General features: G+C 37.1%; 1 protein-coding gene across 4 annotated transcripts in view; it reads right to left on the bottom strand.

Annotated features, from left to right (window-relative positions):
• LOC137237575 (uncharacterized) overlaps positions 1-18,520 on the bottom strand; it is a 62,598-nt gene that overhangs the window by 26,674 nt on the left and 17,404 nt on the right. For 3 of the 4 annotated variants that reach the window (XM_067761352.1, XM_067761355.1, XM_067761356.1), the window contains exon 2: positions 10,916-11,255. In XM_067761352.1, the coding sequence (XP_067617453.1) occupies positions 10,916-11,105 (190 nt within the window). In that variant the 5' untranslated portion in view covers positions 11,106-11,255. Of the gene's footprint in view, positions 1-10,915; positions 11,256-11,321; positions 11,485-18,520 lie in introns of those variants that run through there. The other variant, XM_067761354.1, reaches the window with a different exon arrangement.

Genomic DNA, 18,520 nt, shown 5'->3' with positions numbered 1-18,520 from the left:
TCTTTGCAAAAAAGAGCTTTATATCAATGGTATTTCATTTACCAAGTGGATTTATAACAATAAATATGAAAAACTTCAAATTTAAAAAGATTGGCGTGGCACCGCCCCTTTTATGACTAAGCAATTTTCCATGTTTCGGGAGCCATAACTCGAAGAAAAATTAGTTCAAAATAGAACCATATGTATATGTATTATTGCGAAGCCTTGTAACACTATTAAGCACACAAAACAAACAACAACAGCGTTTCAAGTGTACAGCTGGGTATATAATGTTCAGTTTCACCCGAACTCAGACTTCCTTACTTGTTAATACACATTTTGTTCAGTGCCATAATATTTTTGAATAACTTTAAATTGCCAATTTGTTAGTGTAAATTTGGTTTTTATACCGAAGTGCTCGTTTACCATATGAAACTGCTTTTGCTTTGCACTTACATATTGTAACGAATTTACTGCAAATCCTCTTATTTGCAATCCTCTGCTAAGTTCGAATCACTAAACTGTTGAATAAATAACTCCAATTTTGAATAATGGAAAAAATGGCCTTTATTAAAGTACTTCACAATAACACTTATACTTTGCTACTCGCTGGCTTAATAACCAAAATGATTCATAACTCAAATGAAACTCTACTATTGGCCGCCAGATCGCGTGCTTAATCACTAACTGATTGATAGCTCAACTCAAACTGAATTACTTCTTATTCGCCTGCTCCGCTTTTATAGTTTACGCTGCATACTTCTAGGCTCTTCGATTTCCAGAACTTACTAGTTAGTTTCGGCTACAAAATCGCCAGCCACAACTACGTGCACAAATTATTGCTCTCTCTTGTGACAACTTAGATAAGATATATGCATGTGTTTGTGCATTGCCGCTCCGCTGCTCGTATACGTACATATGTGTAGACGCAATTATTTATTCGTTTATGTAGATACATAATGATTGAATTATTGATGTGAATGTTTGTAGTTTACAGTCTCTCGCGCATACATAGGCGTGTAAGTAAATGCATCTGTGTGTGACATATCTCGGCTGCCTTATATATGTGTATACATGATTTGATTATTGACGTAAACACCGCTTAGCATGGCCTTAACATCGCCTTAGTGATGGTATAGCTTAGTGATGCTAATATCCGTGACAATATGAAAATCAAAAATTTCTTTAAGAATTTTATTCATGTGTGTGAGAGTGCTTTGAATTTTTTTTTTTTAATTTGAAGTGGAAAGTTTTAGCTGTGCCTATAATTCAGGGCAAAACAAAAACAAAAGTGCTATAAGTGTATTGTATCTGTCAGAGGAGAAAAAGTCCGAAAGTGAGCTGTTGGAACGGCTATTAATTGACTATAACAATCTTCACCGATATACGCACATGACTGCTCACACAAATAATAAAATAAATGTAAGGCGCGATAACCTCCGAAGAGATCTAAGGCCGAGCTTCTCTTCCAATTTGCGTCGTGCTCCTCTTGATTTTCCCTACAAATTGGCCGGACGGGACCTACATGTTTTTTGCCGACTCCGAACGGTCACTGAGAGCTTTTCATGGCAGAAATACACCCGGAGAGATTGCCAAACACTGCCGAGGGGCGACCCCGCTTAGGAAAATTTTCTTCTAATTGAAAAACTTTATTTCTAAAATTTTGATGTTGCTTTGCCCGAGGTGTGAACCCAGGGCATACGGTGTGGTAGGCGGAGCACGCTACCATCACACCACGGTGACTGCTCACATAGACATTTTAAATTATAAGTACGTAAAGGCCGATGGGAAAAAAGAAATTAATTTCCTCGCAGCTCAATTTGAACTTTGTGAGAGGAGGACAACTACGTAAAAAAGCTTTGCAACTACGATTATGATTTTACGGATTTTTTAAATTATCTAATAATAATAATTGGATGTTGTGGCAGCGCACTGCCCTCAAGTGGCCCAATGACAACAGGCTAATCCTGTTCATTATTGTTTTTTTATTTATTAATTTTATTATTTATAAATTTTTAATTTTTTTTAAAGTTTTTTTTTTGTTATCAACTTTGAACTAAGGTTACAGCTTCCTCACAACATTCAAATATAACAAGTCATGACTTTTAATCTTTGTAACAAATGTGTGATCAATATTCAAAACTCATATCTAAGCAATTCAATTTTCAAACCACCACAATATTTTTCAGGCTGTATGAAAGGAAATAATCTCGTAAGCAGTCTAATGTACATACATTTAAATACCTTCAAAGCTATCTGCTATTTACCTATTGACCGACTGACACAGTGCTATTTAATGCACCTTTCTGTAAACTTCTTCCTAGCTCGTTTGGTTATGTATGTTTGTATGTAAGCGCCCTGTAGTCAAGCCAACTAGTGTGAAGACAACTTGTGTGACGCCAACCCTAGCATGCAAACAGTTTTTTTTGTTTTCATTACATTGGGCGCTTTCAGCGAAAACAACTTTTATTAAAATGTTGCTAACATGTTTCCGTAAGTTGGGGGATAGAAGATTTGTTCTATGTACCGCGAGTTGAGCCAACTGCCAAAAAGTCTTTAATTATTTTAATACTTCACTATATATTAAGAGAAACAAGTGAGGACGTCTAAGTTCAGGTGAATCCGAACAATACATACCCAGCTGTACACTTGAAATTCTGTTATTGTTTGTTTTGTGTGCTTAATAGTGTTACAAGGTATCGCCTGTGGTCGAAATTCGACCAACGTGTATTTTTTTCAACTCAGTCTATGCATCAAGTGTTGGAAATATAGCAAACTGGTCTAACTTACTTAACTTTTTCCTTAAAATTTTGAATTTGATCTAAGACCTTGTACTTTTTGATTGTATTTTCTTAAATTTTCTACAAACTTTTCGCGTGTAATTATAACGTTTGGTATGGAGTTCCTTAAACAAAAATATAAAAATTATGTAAAATCAAATGAAATTGACATAGAATTATGGTGAAATTACTTGAAATTGAATTGAAAAATAGGTTTTTCCACACCACCCGGAAGTTCCCCGTTAGCGCGCTACCGAAGTTAGTTTTGGGAGCTCGGTTCCCCAGTAGGCCTATATAACCCATATACATATATCGCCCATTTACTTCAATTGCGTCATAATTAAAAAAAAAAACGAACTTTTAGTTAAAAACGAAGAAATTTGCTAAAGGAATTTAGCCTATTTCACGCCACCCGTTTAATTTTGTATAAATACATATATAATATGTAAGTGTGACCCAAAACAAAAATTTCGAGTAGAATAGCGGATACCTTCATAAAAAATAAAATTAAAATATAAAAAAATTATGTAATGAGAAAGAAAGCAGAGTTTACTAAAAAATGTTTAATTAAAGAAAAAAATAAAGTACTTAGATTGCGAAAAAATTAAGTGAAGTGAACAAACAGTTCCATATAAAAACGCAATAAGTGCACTTAGACTTTTTCCGGGGTTTAATGTGATCATTGTGGAAATATGAAGATTCCAATGTTCGGATATTTAATGTTGGGATTCCCATTGAGATCTATGTACGTAATTAATTTGTATTAAATTTGTAAACACTCCATTTCATGAATATATATGACCATATCTACGATAAAATATCGTCTGTGAACAATACAATACTAAGGTATAACAAAGCAGAATAAATTAGAAAGAAAAGAAAAACAAACAAAAACATTAAAGTTATTCACGCAAACATATTTACTAAAATAAAATTGATTTCATAACTTTAAGCGACATGAAAAATTAGGGTTATGGGATCTAAGCATCCGATTAATGGATATATAATCCAACAAAGTTAGCCTAATAATAAATATAGTGGGTAATATACTGACTATGCACGCTATGATGCCGGTTGCCGTTTTGACCTAAAATCAAAGACGTTTTTGGGACGTTTTTTTGTTTCGTTTAATATACAACGTGAAATTTTCCGATTCAGTCAAGTTGCATTTAAATAATAACAAATCAATTTGAAATAAGAGAATATATAATAAAATAAAATAAGAACTAAAATAAATTAGCATAAAAGGCAATATAAAAAATGTAGTGTTATATTTTTGTAACTTTTTTTTGTTCAGTATACGACGTACTTTATCTAAAATAAGGATTAAATCTGCAAATGCAAAAACATTTTCGGGCAAATTTGCCATTAATTGTTATAAATAAATTAGTTAGTTTCAACAAAAGTTAACTCATTAATTGCGATTTCATGTTTTTTTGAAAACAACTAAAATAAAAAACAAAGAATCTGTTAAATGAAGACTTATGTATTTACGCTTAAGTGAAATTTGCCACAAAAAATGGGCCGGTCAAAAATTAATTCTATTTAAGATTTTTTGGTACGCTAAAAATAATTTGGAACAATTTTTTTAGGATTTTGGTAGAGACTATTATAGGTAAGCGGCAACAATGGGGAACCATATTTGAATGTAGGTGAAACATTTGTGCTTTCGAATTTAGCGAGTATACATAAAATTTGAAATTCACATTAGAAAACTTAGATAATTGTTCCCAAAGACGGCGCGCTTGTGCACGAAAATGACTTACGATATTTGTATGAGTTGTTCGAATTTACAAAAAACGTTTTCTATTAATTATAAACAAATAGAGTAATATTTGTTACCAAAAATAGGCCTATGCACTGCGGCTGATCAAAACGAATCGATTCATATAACTTTTATATGATTTTACGTATGCTAAGTATGCGAAACAGCCTGTCAATTTATTGTATGGAAATTTTGTTAGCGTATACAGATACATATGGTTCTATTCTGAACTAATTTTTCTTCGAGTTATGGCTCCCGTAACATAGAAAATTGCTTAGTCATAAAAGGGGCGGTGCCACGCGCATTTTTTAAAATTTGAAGTTATTCCTATTTATTGTTATAAATTCACTTGGGAAATGAAATACCATTGATATAAAGCTCTTTTTTGCAAAGATATAGCTTATTTTATTCGTCCACTTTACAAATTTTTTCTTTTAAGTAGGCGTGGTCCTTACCCGATTTCGTTAATTTCATTCGTTATAGTAAAGGCAACCTCTCTGCCGAATTTTGTTACGATAGGTTTAACGATTTTTGATTTGTGATTAACAATATTTTTAAAATTGATTTTATCACAAGTGGGCGGTGACACGCCCATTTAAAATTTTTTTTTTTAATTTTTATCAAGAGTCTCAATATCAGTCCACATATCAAATTTCAACATTCTAGGTGTATTATTTACTAAATAATCAGTTTTTTTGTGTTTTCCAAAATGTTATATGTATATATAAAAAGTGGGCGTGGTTATCATCCGATTTCGCGCATTTTCAATACCAATCTATTCTGGGTCCATATAAGCTCGTGTACCATTGGTGAAGATATCTCAATATTTACTCAAGTTATCGTGTTAATGGACAGACGGACGGACGGACATGGCTCAATCAAATTTTTTTTCGATACTGATGATTTTAATATATGGAAGTCTATATCTATCTCGATTCTTTTATACCTGTACAACAAACCGTTATCCAATCAAAGTTATAATACCCTGTGTACAAGTACAGCTGGTTATAAAAATTGTATTCATAATCAACACTTTTAATTGTCAAAAAACTGTGAGACAGCCGAATAAATACGTTGAGCAAAGGAAGCGAGAAACACGTATGCTCAGACATTTTAAGTTAAGTCCCAACCGTCATGTTGCTGAAAAATACTCAATGGTGTGTTCGATTGATCAACAGTTATGTTCGCTGCAAGCGCCAACACTTAATTAAAAAGTACTTCTGAATGCTGCATCCCTGTCAAAACACCCCTCTCGACATGCCCCGGGATGTCTTCTTTTGTCCATCAAAAAATCATCTACATAGTGAGGCGAGAATGCTCCCCATAAAAGAACGAAACGAAATGCCGAACAAACTGTTTTTGTTAAATATTCAGAAACGTGGCATTTGATTGCAGATGCCCACCACCCAGAGACCTAAGGAGTAGAGATATACGCCGCCGATAAACGCCGCCGCCACCGCCGATTTTGGTCGTTTTTCGCACTCCGCCGCCGACTGTCAAAAATATCGGCGCGGCGGCGGCGGCGGCGGCTGTCGGCGCGTTACTATATTTTCTACTAGTTTAAGACTGTTTAGACCATTTATTGTTCATGTCGAAAATTGGTCGGATATAGTCCAAAGTGATATCAACGGATGCGCATCACTGCCAGTTATAAGAAACTAATTGCGAAATTTAATTCTTTCTAACTGTTCAAAAGGTTTTTAAAAAAACAGGCGTTTTCGATGTCAGCTTAACACCGCCTTTACATCAATTCACCAAGTTATTAAAACAAAACATTAAAAAAAAAGTTATATAATAAATTTATATGCTCACTTTGCATATTTTTTTTTCAAAAAATTAATAATGAACAATGAATTCAAATAAAATGACGCAAGGCGAACATGTTTACAAATTGTTCTCAAGTTGTTAAAAAATCAAAATACCCAAAAAAGGTGCCGATTTTTTAAAACATTTTGTATTGCGATTTGGCTGAAAGAATAAGCGAAATCAGTGATGCAAAATCCTTTAGTAGGTTCTAGGGGCATAAACACTCCTTTGAAATGATTCTACCATTAATAGCAACCGTAAGTCGCCTTTGTGCGTTACCGCCAAGGAGCCACAAATAATTTAAAGAAATTCTGTTCGCGACGATTATTAGGAGTTAACCCTAGGTGAAACTACGCTTTGCACGAGATATACAGACAAAAGTGTGACTATTTTATGTATCTCTATTTCTTTTCAGCAGACGTAGCAGTACCAATTCCAAAGACCGGGGTTAGGTTCGAAGGCCCTCTGGAGTAAGTGAACGACGGACAATCCCTCCGCAAGGAGCTACTCCTGAAATTGTTTGAACGGTCTGCGAGATCTTGAGGCAAAAACCCCGGATCTTTGCGAAATGACCAACACGTTGATGCTTTTAAATACATACAAACAAAACCTTTCCTAAATATTATTTTTTAAATAGAATAATCAAGCTTTTTTAAGTAAGAACACCGGCGTACGCCGGCGCGCCGCCCACGCCACCGCCGCCGCCAAAGCAGCATTAATTGGCAAGAGTGGTTGTTCTCCGCTGGATTTCAGAGCTCATGTTGCTGTTTGTGTTAATGCTGGTTCCCGAATAAATGGAGTCTTTTACTATTTCGAATTTATGGCTGCCAAGGGCCCAAATGCGCTCACTCTTTCCTCTATGCTCTATGACAGCAGGTGCTATGTTTTGTCCTCATTCACCATCTTTTCAGATTATCTAGATAAACCCCCGGCGGCCTTAAACTGTGACTGAAAAACTGCTATGTAATTTTATTCAAGTTTAAATTTTATTACAGTTTAAGAGAGCTTAGCATAACCAACTAATGAAAATCCGGGTCTAAGTAATACGCAAGAAGGCGCCAGCAGCTAAAGAAATGTTACGCACTATGCTACTTTTCTTTAAAAATGTTTAGCAAACGTATACAGGTGAACCGTGGTTTCACCAAGAGATATATGTGCATCTCATTATTTCTCAAGCATCGACCCTGTAGGAACACAGTTGGATAAATTCTAGCGGTAACACTGACTGTACTTATCAGTTTTTTAAATGGAATTTGCAATTCTATTTGAGCACAAGTGCTCTTTTCTCTTGTTTATTGTATTCTCTTTAACTTAAGTGCATTTTCAATTCAAATATGTTAATTTTAACCAAATTTTCGTTTAAAACATGCTGAATCTGGCTTTTGTGTCTTGCAGAGAAGTGACGCCACTTAATAGAAAAAAATGTAAAAATTACTTGAGCGCTACTACTTTTCGCACAAGAAATACTATATGATGAATTGCATATCAAAACCTATAAAAAAGGCACATTTTTAACCCGACCCCCTCAGATTTTGATGAAATTTTGCATAGAGGTACACTTTACCTATACAAACACCACCTCGTTTTTAGAAATTGTATTTTTGAAAAATTGTGGGCGTGGCAAGGTGTCAACGTTATGAAAAATGCGTGAAAAATGACTGTAATAGGTACTTTTGAGCTGTGAGATATCCCCATAAAGGTGGACCAGGCCTGACTCTAGAATTTGTTTGTACGATATGGGTATCAAATGAAATGTGTTAATGATAATTTTAAAAGGGAGTGGGTCTAAGTTCTATAGGTGGACGCCTTTTCGAGATATCGCCATAAAGGTGGACCAGGGGTGACTCTAGAATTTATTTTGTACGATATGGGTATCAAATGAAAGGTATTAATGAGTATTTTAAAAGGGCGTGGGTCTAAGTTCTATAGATGGACGCCTTTTCGATATATCGCCATAAAGATGGACCAGGGGTGACTCTAGAATTTGTTTGTACTATATGAGTATCAAATGAAAGGTGTTAATGAGTATTTTAAGAGCGCGTGGGCCTTAGTTCTATATGTGGACGCCTTTTCGAGATATCGCCATAAAGGTGGACCAGGGGTGACTCTAGAATTTGTTTGTACTATATATGTATCAAATGAAAGGTGTTAATGAGTATTTTAAAAGGGAGTGGGCCTTAGTTCTATGGGTGGACGCCTTTTCGGGATATCGCCATAAACGTGGACCAGGGGTGACTCTAGAATGCGTTTGTACAATATGGGTATCAAATGAAAGGTGTTAATGAGTATTTTAAAAAGGAGTGGGCCTTAGTTCTATATGTGGACGCCTTTTCGAGATATCGCCATAAACGTGGACCAGGGGTGACTCTAGAATGTGTTTGTACGATATGGGTATCAAATTAAAGGTATTAATGAGGGTTTTAAAAGGGAGTGGCCCTTAGTTGTATATGTGAAGGCGTTTTCGAGATATCGACCAAAATGTGGACCAGGGTGATCCAGAACATCATCTGTCGGGTACCGCTAATTTATTTATATATGTAATACCACGAACAGTATTCCTTCCATGATTCCAAGGGCTTTTGATTTCGCCCTGCAAAACTTTTTCATTTTCTTCTACTTAATATGGTAGGTGTCACACCCATTTTACCAAGTTTTTTTCTAAAGTTATATTTTGCGTCAATAGACAGACCAATACAACTATCATGTTTCATCCCTTTTTTCGTATTTGGTATATAATTATGGCATTGTTTTCATTGTTCGTAATTTTCGATATCGAAAAAGTGGGCGTGGTCATAGTCGGATTTCGGCCATTTTTTACACCAATACAAAGTGAGTTCAGATAAGTACGTGAACTGAGTTTAGTAAAGATATATCGATTTTTGCTCAAGTTATCGTGTTAACGGCCGAGCGGAAGGACAGACGGTCGACTGTGTATAAAAACTGGGCGTGGCTTCAACCGATTTCGCCCTTTTTCACAGAAAACAGTTATCGTCCTAGAATCTAAGCCTCTACCGAATTTCACAAGGATTGGTAAATTTTTGTTCGACTTATGGCATTAAAAGTATCCTAGACAAATTAAATGAAAAAGGGCGGAGGCACATCCATTTTGAAATTTTCTTTTATTTTTGTATTTTGTTGCAACATATCATTACTGGAGTTGAATGTTGACATAATTTACTTATATACTGTAAAGATATTAACTTTTCTTTTAAAATTTGAATTAAAAAATTTTTTTTTTAAAAAGTGGGCGTGGTCGTTCTCCGATTTTGCCAATTTTTATTAAGCAGACATACAGTAATAAGAGTAACGTTCCTGCAAATTTCATCATGATATCTTCAACGACTGCCAAATTACAGCTTGCAAAACTTCTAAATTACCTTCTTTTAAAAGTGGGCGGTGCCACGCCCATTGTCCAAAATTTTACTAGTTTTCTATTCTGCGTCATAAGCTCAACTCACCTACCAAGTTTCATCGCTTAATCCGTATTTGGTAATGAATTATCGCACTTTTTCGATTTTTCGAAATTTTCGATATCGAAAAAGTGGGCGTGGTTATAGTCCGATATCGTTCATTTTAAATAGCGATCTGAGATGAGTGCCCAGGAACCTGCATACCAAATTTCATCAAGATACCTCAAAATTTACTCAAGTTATCGTGTTAACGGACAGACGGACGGACGAACGGACATGGCTCAATCGAATTTTTTTTCGATACTGATGATTTTGATATATGGAAGTCTATATCTATCTCGATTCCTTTATACCTGTACAACCAACCGTTATCCAATCAAAGTTAATATACTCTGAGCTCTGCTCAACTGAGTGTAAAAATGGGTTTTCAGCGAAATAAAAATTATTACAGTATACGTCTTCGAAAGCCTATTTGAATACATTTCCAATGGTACCAAGATGTTTGAAATCCGTTCCGCAGTTATCACAGCTCAAAAGCACCATAATATCCAAAATAAAGAGATGAATTTACTCAAAATTAAAAAAAAAAACACCATTTTAGTTTTTGGATATGTTATATATATTAAATAGAACTTTCTAATAAAAATATATTTTATTTTAAAACACTTGGCCTTTGAATATTTTCCAAGTTTAAAATTTTATTTTTGAAAAAAAAAATTGTTTCAGTGTAACAGAATTTTTTTTACAGTGCATATTTTCGAAAGCCGATTCGAATAGCAATGGTACCAAGATCTTTGAAATCGGTTGAGCCATTCCGTAGTTATCACAGCTCAAAAGTACCTATTACCGTCATTTATCACGCGTTTTTCACAACTTTGACACCTGGCCACGCCCATAATTTTTCAAAAATGCAATTTCTAAAAATGAGGTTGTGTTTGTATAGGTAAAGTGTACTTGCATGCAAAATTGAGGGGAACGGTTTCAATGCATATCGGTTTTGATATGAAACTTTTCTTGAGCGTTTTCTTGTGATGTGGATATCGGGCTTAAAGGTGTAGGAAAAGTTACTTAGCCTTTGGGTCAAATGGGATAATATAGCGCTATTTTTTTAATGGGTTATTTAATTTCATATACAAAAAATGTATTACTTATGTTATTACATATGTATTACTCACCATTCACTCGCTTAGCTTCGGTTGCGTTAAATACGCATGCGCAAATGCATATTGCCAGTAGTGGAAGTTGCAGCAGCAGCTTTCGTTCATTCACCTGCACCATTTTCGTGAAACCCAAGATTTGATAACAGCATGGAATCTTTGCAGTCAACAACTTTTTCACTTTTTTTATTTGTGCATATGTATACATACATATATGTACATATGTAGGTATATATGTATGTATTAAGACTACAAAAGCGAAGAGGGCATGCAAAATGCACAATTTTGTTATATGTATTTATATTTCTTTGTATTTTATGCGGTATCGTAGCTATGTTGGACGTCAGATATTTCACAACTGCAATAAAAAAAAATAAAAAAATATAAATAAAAAATTAAAGAAAATCATGCACGCAAAATATACCGGATATAGGCTCATCAGTCTGTACTTAACAAAACGTAGCCACGTTGACTCAATTTACGTTGATATATTTAAACTTTCTTCAAATCGGTGCGATCCTATGGTCTTACCAGATGACGTTTACCATCCTATTGTAACGAATTTTTGGAAACTCCGCTTATTTTACACCTTCTGCAAACGTTCGAATCGCTAAATTGTTGAGTAAATAACTCCAGTATTCAATAATGCAAAATGGTCTTTATTAGACTACTTTGAAAGTACTTCACAATAACACTTATACTTCACAACCAATAGCGTGCTTAAATCAAAACTGATTACTGACTACTCAGCTTTCGCTGCTTTTATACTCTCTTTTGTCTCGTCCACCCATTTCTCCTAAGGTCTAGTAACTTCGCGAACTTCATTTTTGGTTTCCAGCCATATATGTACATGTATATTTGTAGTTTATAGTCTCTCGCATAGCCATATGCATGTACCACTTCGGCTGATGGTGAGTATCTCTCTGCTGCCTTGTATGTAATTGTGTAAATGATGATTGATTTGTTTACGTACATACAAGTGGCTGCTTAGTATCGGATTAGGGATGCTAGTATCACTTAGTGATGTGAATATTCGTCACACTAATTTTGAGTTAGTTCACGACATTATAAGTAAATTTCTGGGTTTTGGTAATGTAATATCCTATCCTGAGCTAGGCTAGGCTATGTTTAACTGGCCGGTCCATGAGGACCTCACATAGACTGAATGAGTCCGTGGTATTACCAGAAGTTTGTTTTAATGACCAAACTAAAAAACCCTATCAAAAACCAGGACCTATGTTATAAAATAACTCGATCCTCTTGGCAAATGCTTCAAGCTTTCTAGGACTTATGCCATTTGTTGCTTCTAGATCTGACAGCTGTATCACTCCCAATAGCTGGAGTCTAAGCCTGGCAAGGTCAGGGCAGGAGCACAAGATGTGTTCGATCGTTGTCTCCTCCAACCCATACTTCCAACATCTGTTATCACTGACTAAGCCTAATTTAAAGGCATGTGACGCCAGAAGGCAGTGTCTAGTCGGAATACCCGTTTTTAATCTACATTCCTCTCTTTTTAATGATGGAAGCAACTTTGTTAGTTTAGGGTTGTAAGACCTACACATAATCTTCGCCACTTTACAGCCTCGCGTTGGACCCACGCCTTTCCCGCTTGGTCGATCATGTGCACCTCTCGCCTTCCCTTAATCTTGCCCAATCTAACTGGGACGTCCACGGAGCAAACTTCTAGGGATGCGCCATTTTTATAGCTAGTTCCTACGCTATTTCATTCCCATCTGCCCTGAGACCCTATATTGATGTATGCTTTTCCCCTTCCCGATTCTATCCAGCGATTGCATACACTATAACGCACTTTTAGATGCTGTGCTATGCGAGTTGTTGCCTTAAACGCCGTTTTGCTGTCAACATAAAAGTTAACACGGCTGCAGCTCAAACTATTCTCTTCCAGTTTTTCTACTGCTTTGGTTACGGCTAATACTTCCGTTTGGAAAACGCTCCTGATGTTACGTTGTTAAATTTTTCCCAAATTATTAAAATAAATTAAAAATTGATTCAAGCAAATGCTCTTTAATACTGTAATTTAGAGAAATTCCGCTTATTTGAAACCTTCTTCAAACGTTCGAATCGCTAAATTGTCGAACAAATAACTCCAATATTCAGTGATGCAAAATGGTCTTTGTTAGACTACTTTGAGAGTACTTCACAATAACTCTTACTTCACAACTAATTGCGTGTTTAAATCAGACTGCTTAGTCATGCCTCAGTTTGCGCTGCTTTTATACTCTCGGTTTCCTCGTTCACTCATTTCTCCTAAGGTCTAGTAATTTCGCGAACTTCATGCTTGGTTACCAGCCGTATACGTGTATATTTGTAATTTTAGCCATATGTGTGTGCATATGTGAGTACTACTTCGGCTTATGATGACATGCCTTTGTGAGTATCTCTCGGCTGCCTTGTATGTATGTGTGTAAATGATGATTGATTTGTTTACGTACACACGAGTGGCTGCTTAGTATCGAATTAGTGATGCTAGTATCGCTCAGTGATGGTAATATTCGTCACAATACGTTTAAAAGCAATGAGGGCGATCGCGCTAATTCATAATTAAATTTAATTTAATGCAATTAGTTAAGCTTAATTTAATTTCTTTTCGTTTAATACAATTTTATTTTATTTTCTTTCTACTTTATTCTATATCATTTTATTTTATTTCGTTTAATTAAATTTTATTTTTTAAATTATTTTCTGTTTTTTTTTTTTTTTGTGTGCAATTATTCACATCATTATCATTAATTGGTGCTTAACCGCCTAACCGGGCTAGACTTTTCACGAACATGCAACAGTTGTTGGTTATTTACCTATAAGCGTATGTATGTGTGAGTAACAACTTCTGCTCTTAGCTGATGACTACATGTGTGTATGTGAGATATCTCTTCACTTCGAGCTGCTGGTTATGTGTGTGGAATATTCTTCGTTACATAAGTGTGGCAGCTTGCTCTTTTTGCTGTTGTGATTATTTACTAACAGCATAGTGACGTCAACATTTGCCACAATATTATAAATCCAACCAAATAATTGAAAATATTTTGTAACCAACAAAACCCCTAAAAGAACCAAATTTCAACTTCAAACCAAATTAACTAACCACCTACTTTGTTTAAGTAAACCCTTTTTTATCAGTAGTAAAACTCACGCATTTGTTCATGTTTGCTATGGCTCTGTATTTGTGTATACATCTCTTGCATGCTCAATTTTGTATTTGTTCAGAGACTTTAATTTGTATTGTGGCGAATGATGACATCACTAGGCTGTTAGTAAATAATCACGCGACAACAAAAACATGAAGCAACCACTCTTATATACATGTCCACATTGAAGTGAGCAACATTTACATATGTAGAAGGCGACTACACACATGTAGTCATCAGCCGAAGTGGTTACACACACATACACACGCATATGGCTATAAACTACAAATATACACGTCTACAGCTCGTAACCAAGCATGAGCTACAAGAGTTCTAGTAGGTGAAACGTCTAGACTTTTGAAGAAATATGCGGAAGACACACGGAGAGTATAAAAGCAGCGCAAGCTGAGTAATAACGAATCAGTTTTGATTTAAACACGCTATTGGTTGTGAAGTATAATTGTGAAGTAATACTCCCAAAGTAATCTAAATAAAGACCAGTTGCAATACTGAATATTGGAGTGATTTATTCAACAGTTTAGCGATACGAACGTTAACAGAAGGTTTCAAATAATCGGACTTTCCTTACATTCGTTACAATAAGTACATAGGTGACGTGTTTGCCTTGAGTTGATGTGTGATTTCGCTCATATAAACTCTACCATGTGCCTTGTTCTCACATTTCGCTACAGTGTAGTGACTACACTTCCTTGTATTCCATACAGTATACTAACAACATCAAACACTACGCCTACGCTTACACATTCTCTAGGCCTCCATACAATACATCAAAACCTCACCTATGTATGCATATGCCCCATATAGTATACCACTTACAAAAACTGCGCTTAAGCTTACTCTTACGCTTACACTTCCTGTTACACCTTAAGCTTACATTCAGGATTCCTCCATGCCGTGGGCAAAGATCTTTACACATCAAAAGCGAAACAATTTTATTGTATTTGGGTAGTATTCGTTTAACATAGCGTATCAACACCCATATATACATACGTATATTTAACGGTTCGTTGGTAAAGTTGGTAAAATCATTAATGACCGAATTGTTTGTGGTTTGTTGCCCCACATATGTACGTACATATGTATAAAAAATACACCACTTAACCAAGTCGTTGCCAAATAACTAAGTTTGGACAGCTAACAACCTTAATTGTCAGTCGAGTGTGAAAGATATATATATATATATATATATGTATATGTATATATGTATTTATGAACATATATGTATAAATGTATATATATGAGTATGAGGTGTAGGTGTAAGCAAGGCAAATCAATTAAGTTAGAAGTGACAACTGAGATATTTTGTTTTTGTTGGAGTTATTACTTCAAAAAATTGCCAACCAGCGCATTAACCCTATGTTCGGGTACTATAAATATATTTAATTCAAAAACCAGATTACCAATGATAAATCCTTCAAAAGGGATTGAAATAGATACAGATTTTTAGAGAACAATAAATTGTAGCATACTATATGCTTAATTTACTATCTTTGTAATGGAAGGAACAAGAGCTTCTTCCCCCCTTGACAACCAACATTGGCAGCCAAAATTATTGCCTCTTAGAAACCCTATGGAAAACCCCTTTTGCCAACAAGTGCTAATTTGAGCTGTGGTGGTAATTGAGAAGTTTAATTTACTTTGATTGTAACAGAAGTCACAAAACAGTGTTAGAGAATTTGGAAAAGGTTCCTTGTTGTTGTTATTGTAGCAGTGCTTCGCCCCACCTAATAGATGCGACCGATCACAAATTGTCATCAATATCCTCTAACTCGAGTCCAACGAAACTTGCTGTTTCAACAGGGTTGAACCATAACGAAAGGGGTGTTAGAGGCGTTGGTTCCACATTACAATTAAAGAGATGGTTGGTGTCATGTGGGGACACATTGCAAGCGGGGCATAAGGTTTGTATGTCGGGGTTGATTATGGATAGGTAAGAGTTTAGCCTGTTACAGTATCCAGAACGAAGTTGAGCTAGAGTGACTCGTGTTTCCCTGGGGAGTATGCGTTCCTCTTCCGCAAGCTTTGGGTACTGTTCTTTGAGTACTGGATTCACCGGGCAATTCCTGGCATAAAGGTCCGACGCCTGTTTGTGGAGTTCACCCAGGATCTGCTTGTGTCTTTTGCTTCATACGGCTGAGTTCTCAGGTGCCGTATTTCCTCATAATGCTTACGGAGATGACTCCTTAAGCCCCTAGGCGGTGTTGGCTCATCAATCAGATGTCTGTTGTGATGCCCAGGTTTCTGGATATTCAACGGTAACTGTTTGGTTAGCATCTCATTTCTCTCCCTGATGGGGAGTATTCTCGCCTCATTATGTAGATGGTGTTTTGGGGACATAAGAAGACATCCCGTGGCGGTTCTGAGAGCAGTATTTTGGCAGGCCTGTAGCTTATTCCAGTGTGTAGTTTTAAGGCTTGGCGACCATATAGGGGACGCGTAGCATGCAATCGGCTGGCTGGTACTGAGCGTTTCTTTGTCTTTTCCCCAAGTACTGCCAGGAAGGGATTTGAGGATTTTATTACGGCTCTGGATTTTCGGTACAATTGCGGCTGCGTGCTCACCAAAATGTAGATCTTGATCAAACGTCACACCCAAGATTTAGGGGTGTAGGACAGTCGGTAGCGTAGTGCCATCGACGTGGATGTTCAAAATGGTCGACATTTGGGACGTCCAAGTTGTAAATAAGGTCGCGGAGGATTTAGTCGGTGATAATGCCAGGTTTCGCGAGGCGAAAAACTGGAGAGATCTGGGAGGTAGCCGTTTATTCTGTTGTAAAACTCATCGATCTTTGGGCCTGGGCAGGTGGCCATTATTGTGCAGTCATCGGCGTAGGAAACGATAGTAACTCCTTCTGGTGGCGAAGGTAGCTTAGATATGTAGAAATTAAACAAAAGTGGGGATAGGACACCACCCTGTGCCATCCCCTGTTTAATTCTTCTTGGTTTTGATGTTTCATTTCTAAATTGCACCGATGCCTGCCGAACACCCAGATAATTTGCGGTCCACCTTTTAAGACATGGGGGAAGGGTAGAACCTTCTAGGTCTTGCAGTAACGTGCAATGGTTGACCGTATCAAAAGCTTTTAATAGGTCTAGCGCAACGAGTACTGTTTTATGGTGGGGGTTTTGATTTAAACCGCAATTTATCTGGGTGCTAATGGCATTTAGCGCGGTGGTGGTGCTATGGCGTTTTCTGAAGCTATGCTGATTACAGGCTAGCTGCAAATTTGCTTTGAAGTAGGGGAGCAAAATGGCTTCAAGCGGCTTGGCTACTGGCGATAGGAGAGATATCGGTCGATATGACTCTCCTATGTTAGCTGGTTTCCCAGGCTTTAGTAGCGGGACCACCTTGGCCATTTTCCATTTTTCGGGAATGACAAAGGTGGAAAGAGACAGGTTGAAGACATGTGCTAAATTTTTGAAACCCTCTTTCCCTAGACTTTTAAGCATCGGCATGGCTATGCGTCTGGGCCCACTGCTTTGGATGGTTTAGCATGACCGATGGCATCCTCAACCTCAACCTCTTTGGCGGTGATGTTAATTGGTGACGCGCTGAATTATGTTTATGCGCGTGTCTGTTGGCGCTCCGTCTATCTTTGTCGACCGTAGAATGCATTATATATCGTCGGCAGAAAGCGCTCGCACTTTTTTTTCGCATCCGACAGCACTTTATCGCCAAAGGCGATGGAAACTGTGTCAGTGCCTAGACGGATTCGATAGGGACTTTACGGTGGACAAAAGTTTACCTACACCGGCAGAGAGGTTAAAACCGCAGTCGGCCGAACGCTCGAGCGAAATAAGTATAGGCAGGTGGCCGGATGCCAATGTTACCATCGGTTGCCAGTTGACGCAGTTTACGAGTTCTGCGCTCACGATTGAAATATCCGGCGAACTGTGGCAGCTTCCTAACATACGTGGGGGCGTCTCCGTCTATTGTGCAGAACGTCGTTTCTTCTATTTGATCCGCCAACATCTCACCCCTACTGTCCGCCCGCAAGTTTGAATGCCATAGATCATGATGGGCATTGAAATCGCCTAAGATAATGCGATTGTTGCCAGTGAGTAAGGCGCTGATATTGGGGCGGTATCCACTGGGGCAACAAGTGGCAGGAGGGATGTAGATGTTGATGATTTCTAGATTTGCATCGCCCGACCGGACAGATAATCCTTGACGTTCTAAGACACTGTCCCTGCGGCCGATGTCGTGATCAAATATATGATATTGCACAGAGTGGACATTATACCCAGAACAGGTCTGCAGAGCAGCTCTTGCTGTGAGTTTAGTCTCTTGAATCGCAGCAATGCGGATGTTGTGCCGCTTCATGAAGTCGACTATCTCCGTGATCTTCCCAGTTAATCCATTACAGTTTAACTGCAGAATTCTGAAGTGCGTCGTCACTCTGGGAGTAAGTGACGGGTGAGTACGCTTGGGTTGTGGAAGGCTAGGACGTAACTAC

This window comes from Eurosta solidaginis, chromosome 1 (assembly GCF_040869045.1).
Source record: "Eurosta solidaginis isolate ZX-2024a chromosome 1, ASM4086904v1, whole genome shotgun sequence".
NCBI classification, from domain to species: Eukaryota; Metazoa; Arthropoda; class Insecta; order Diptera; family Tephritidae; genus Eurosta; species Eurosta solidaginis.
The sequence above is the reverse complement of the archived record's forward strand: the minus strand, read 5'-3'. Positions and strand labels throughout refer to the sequence as shown.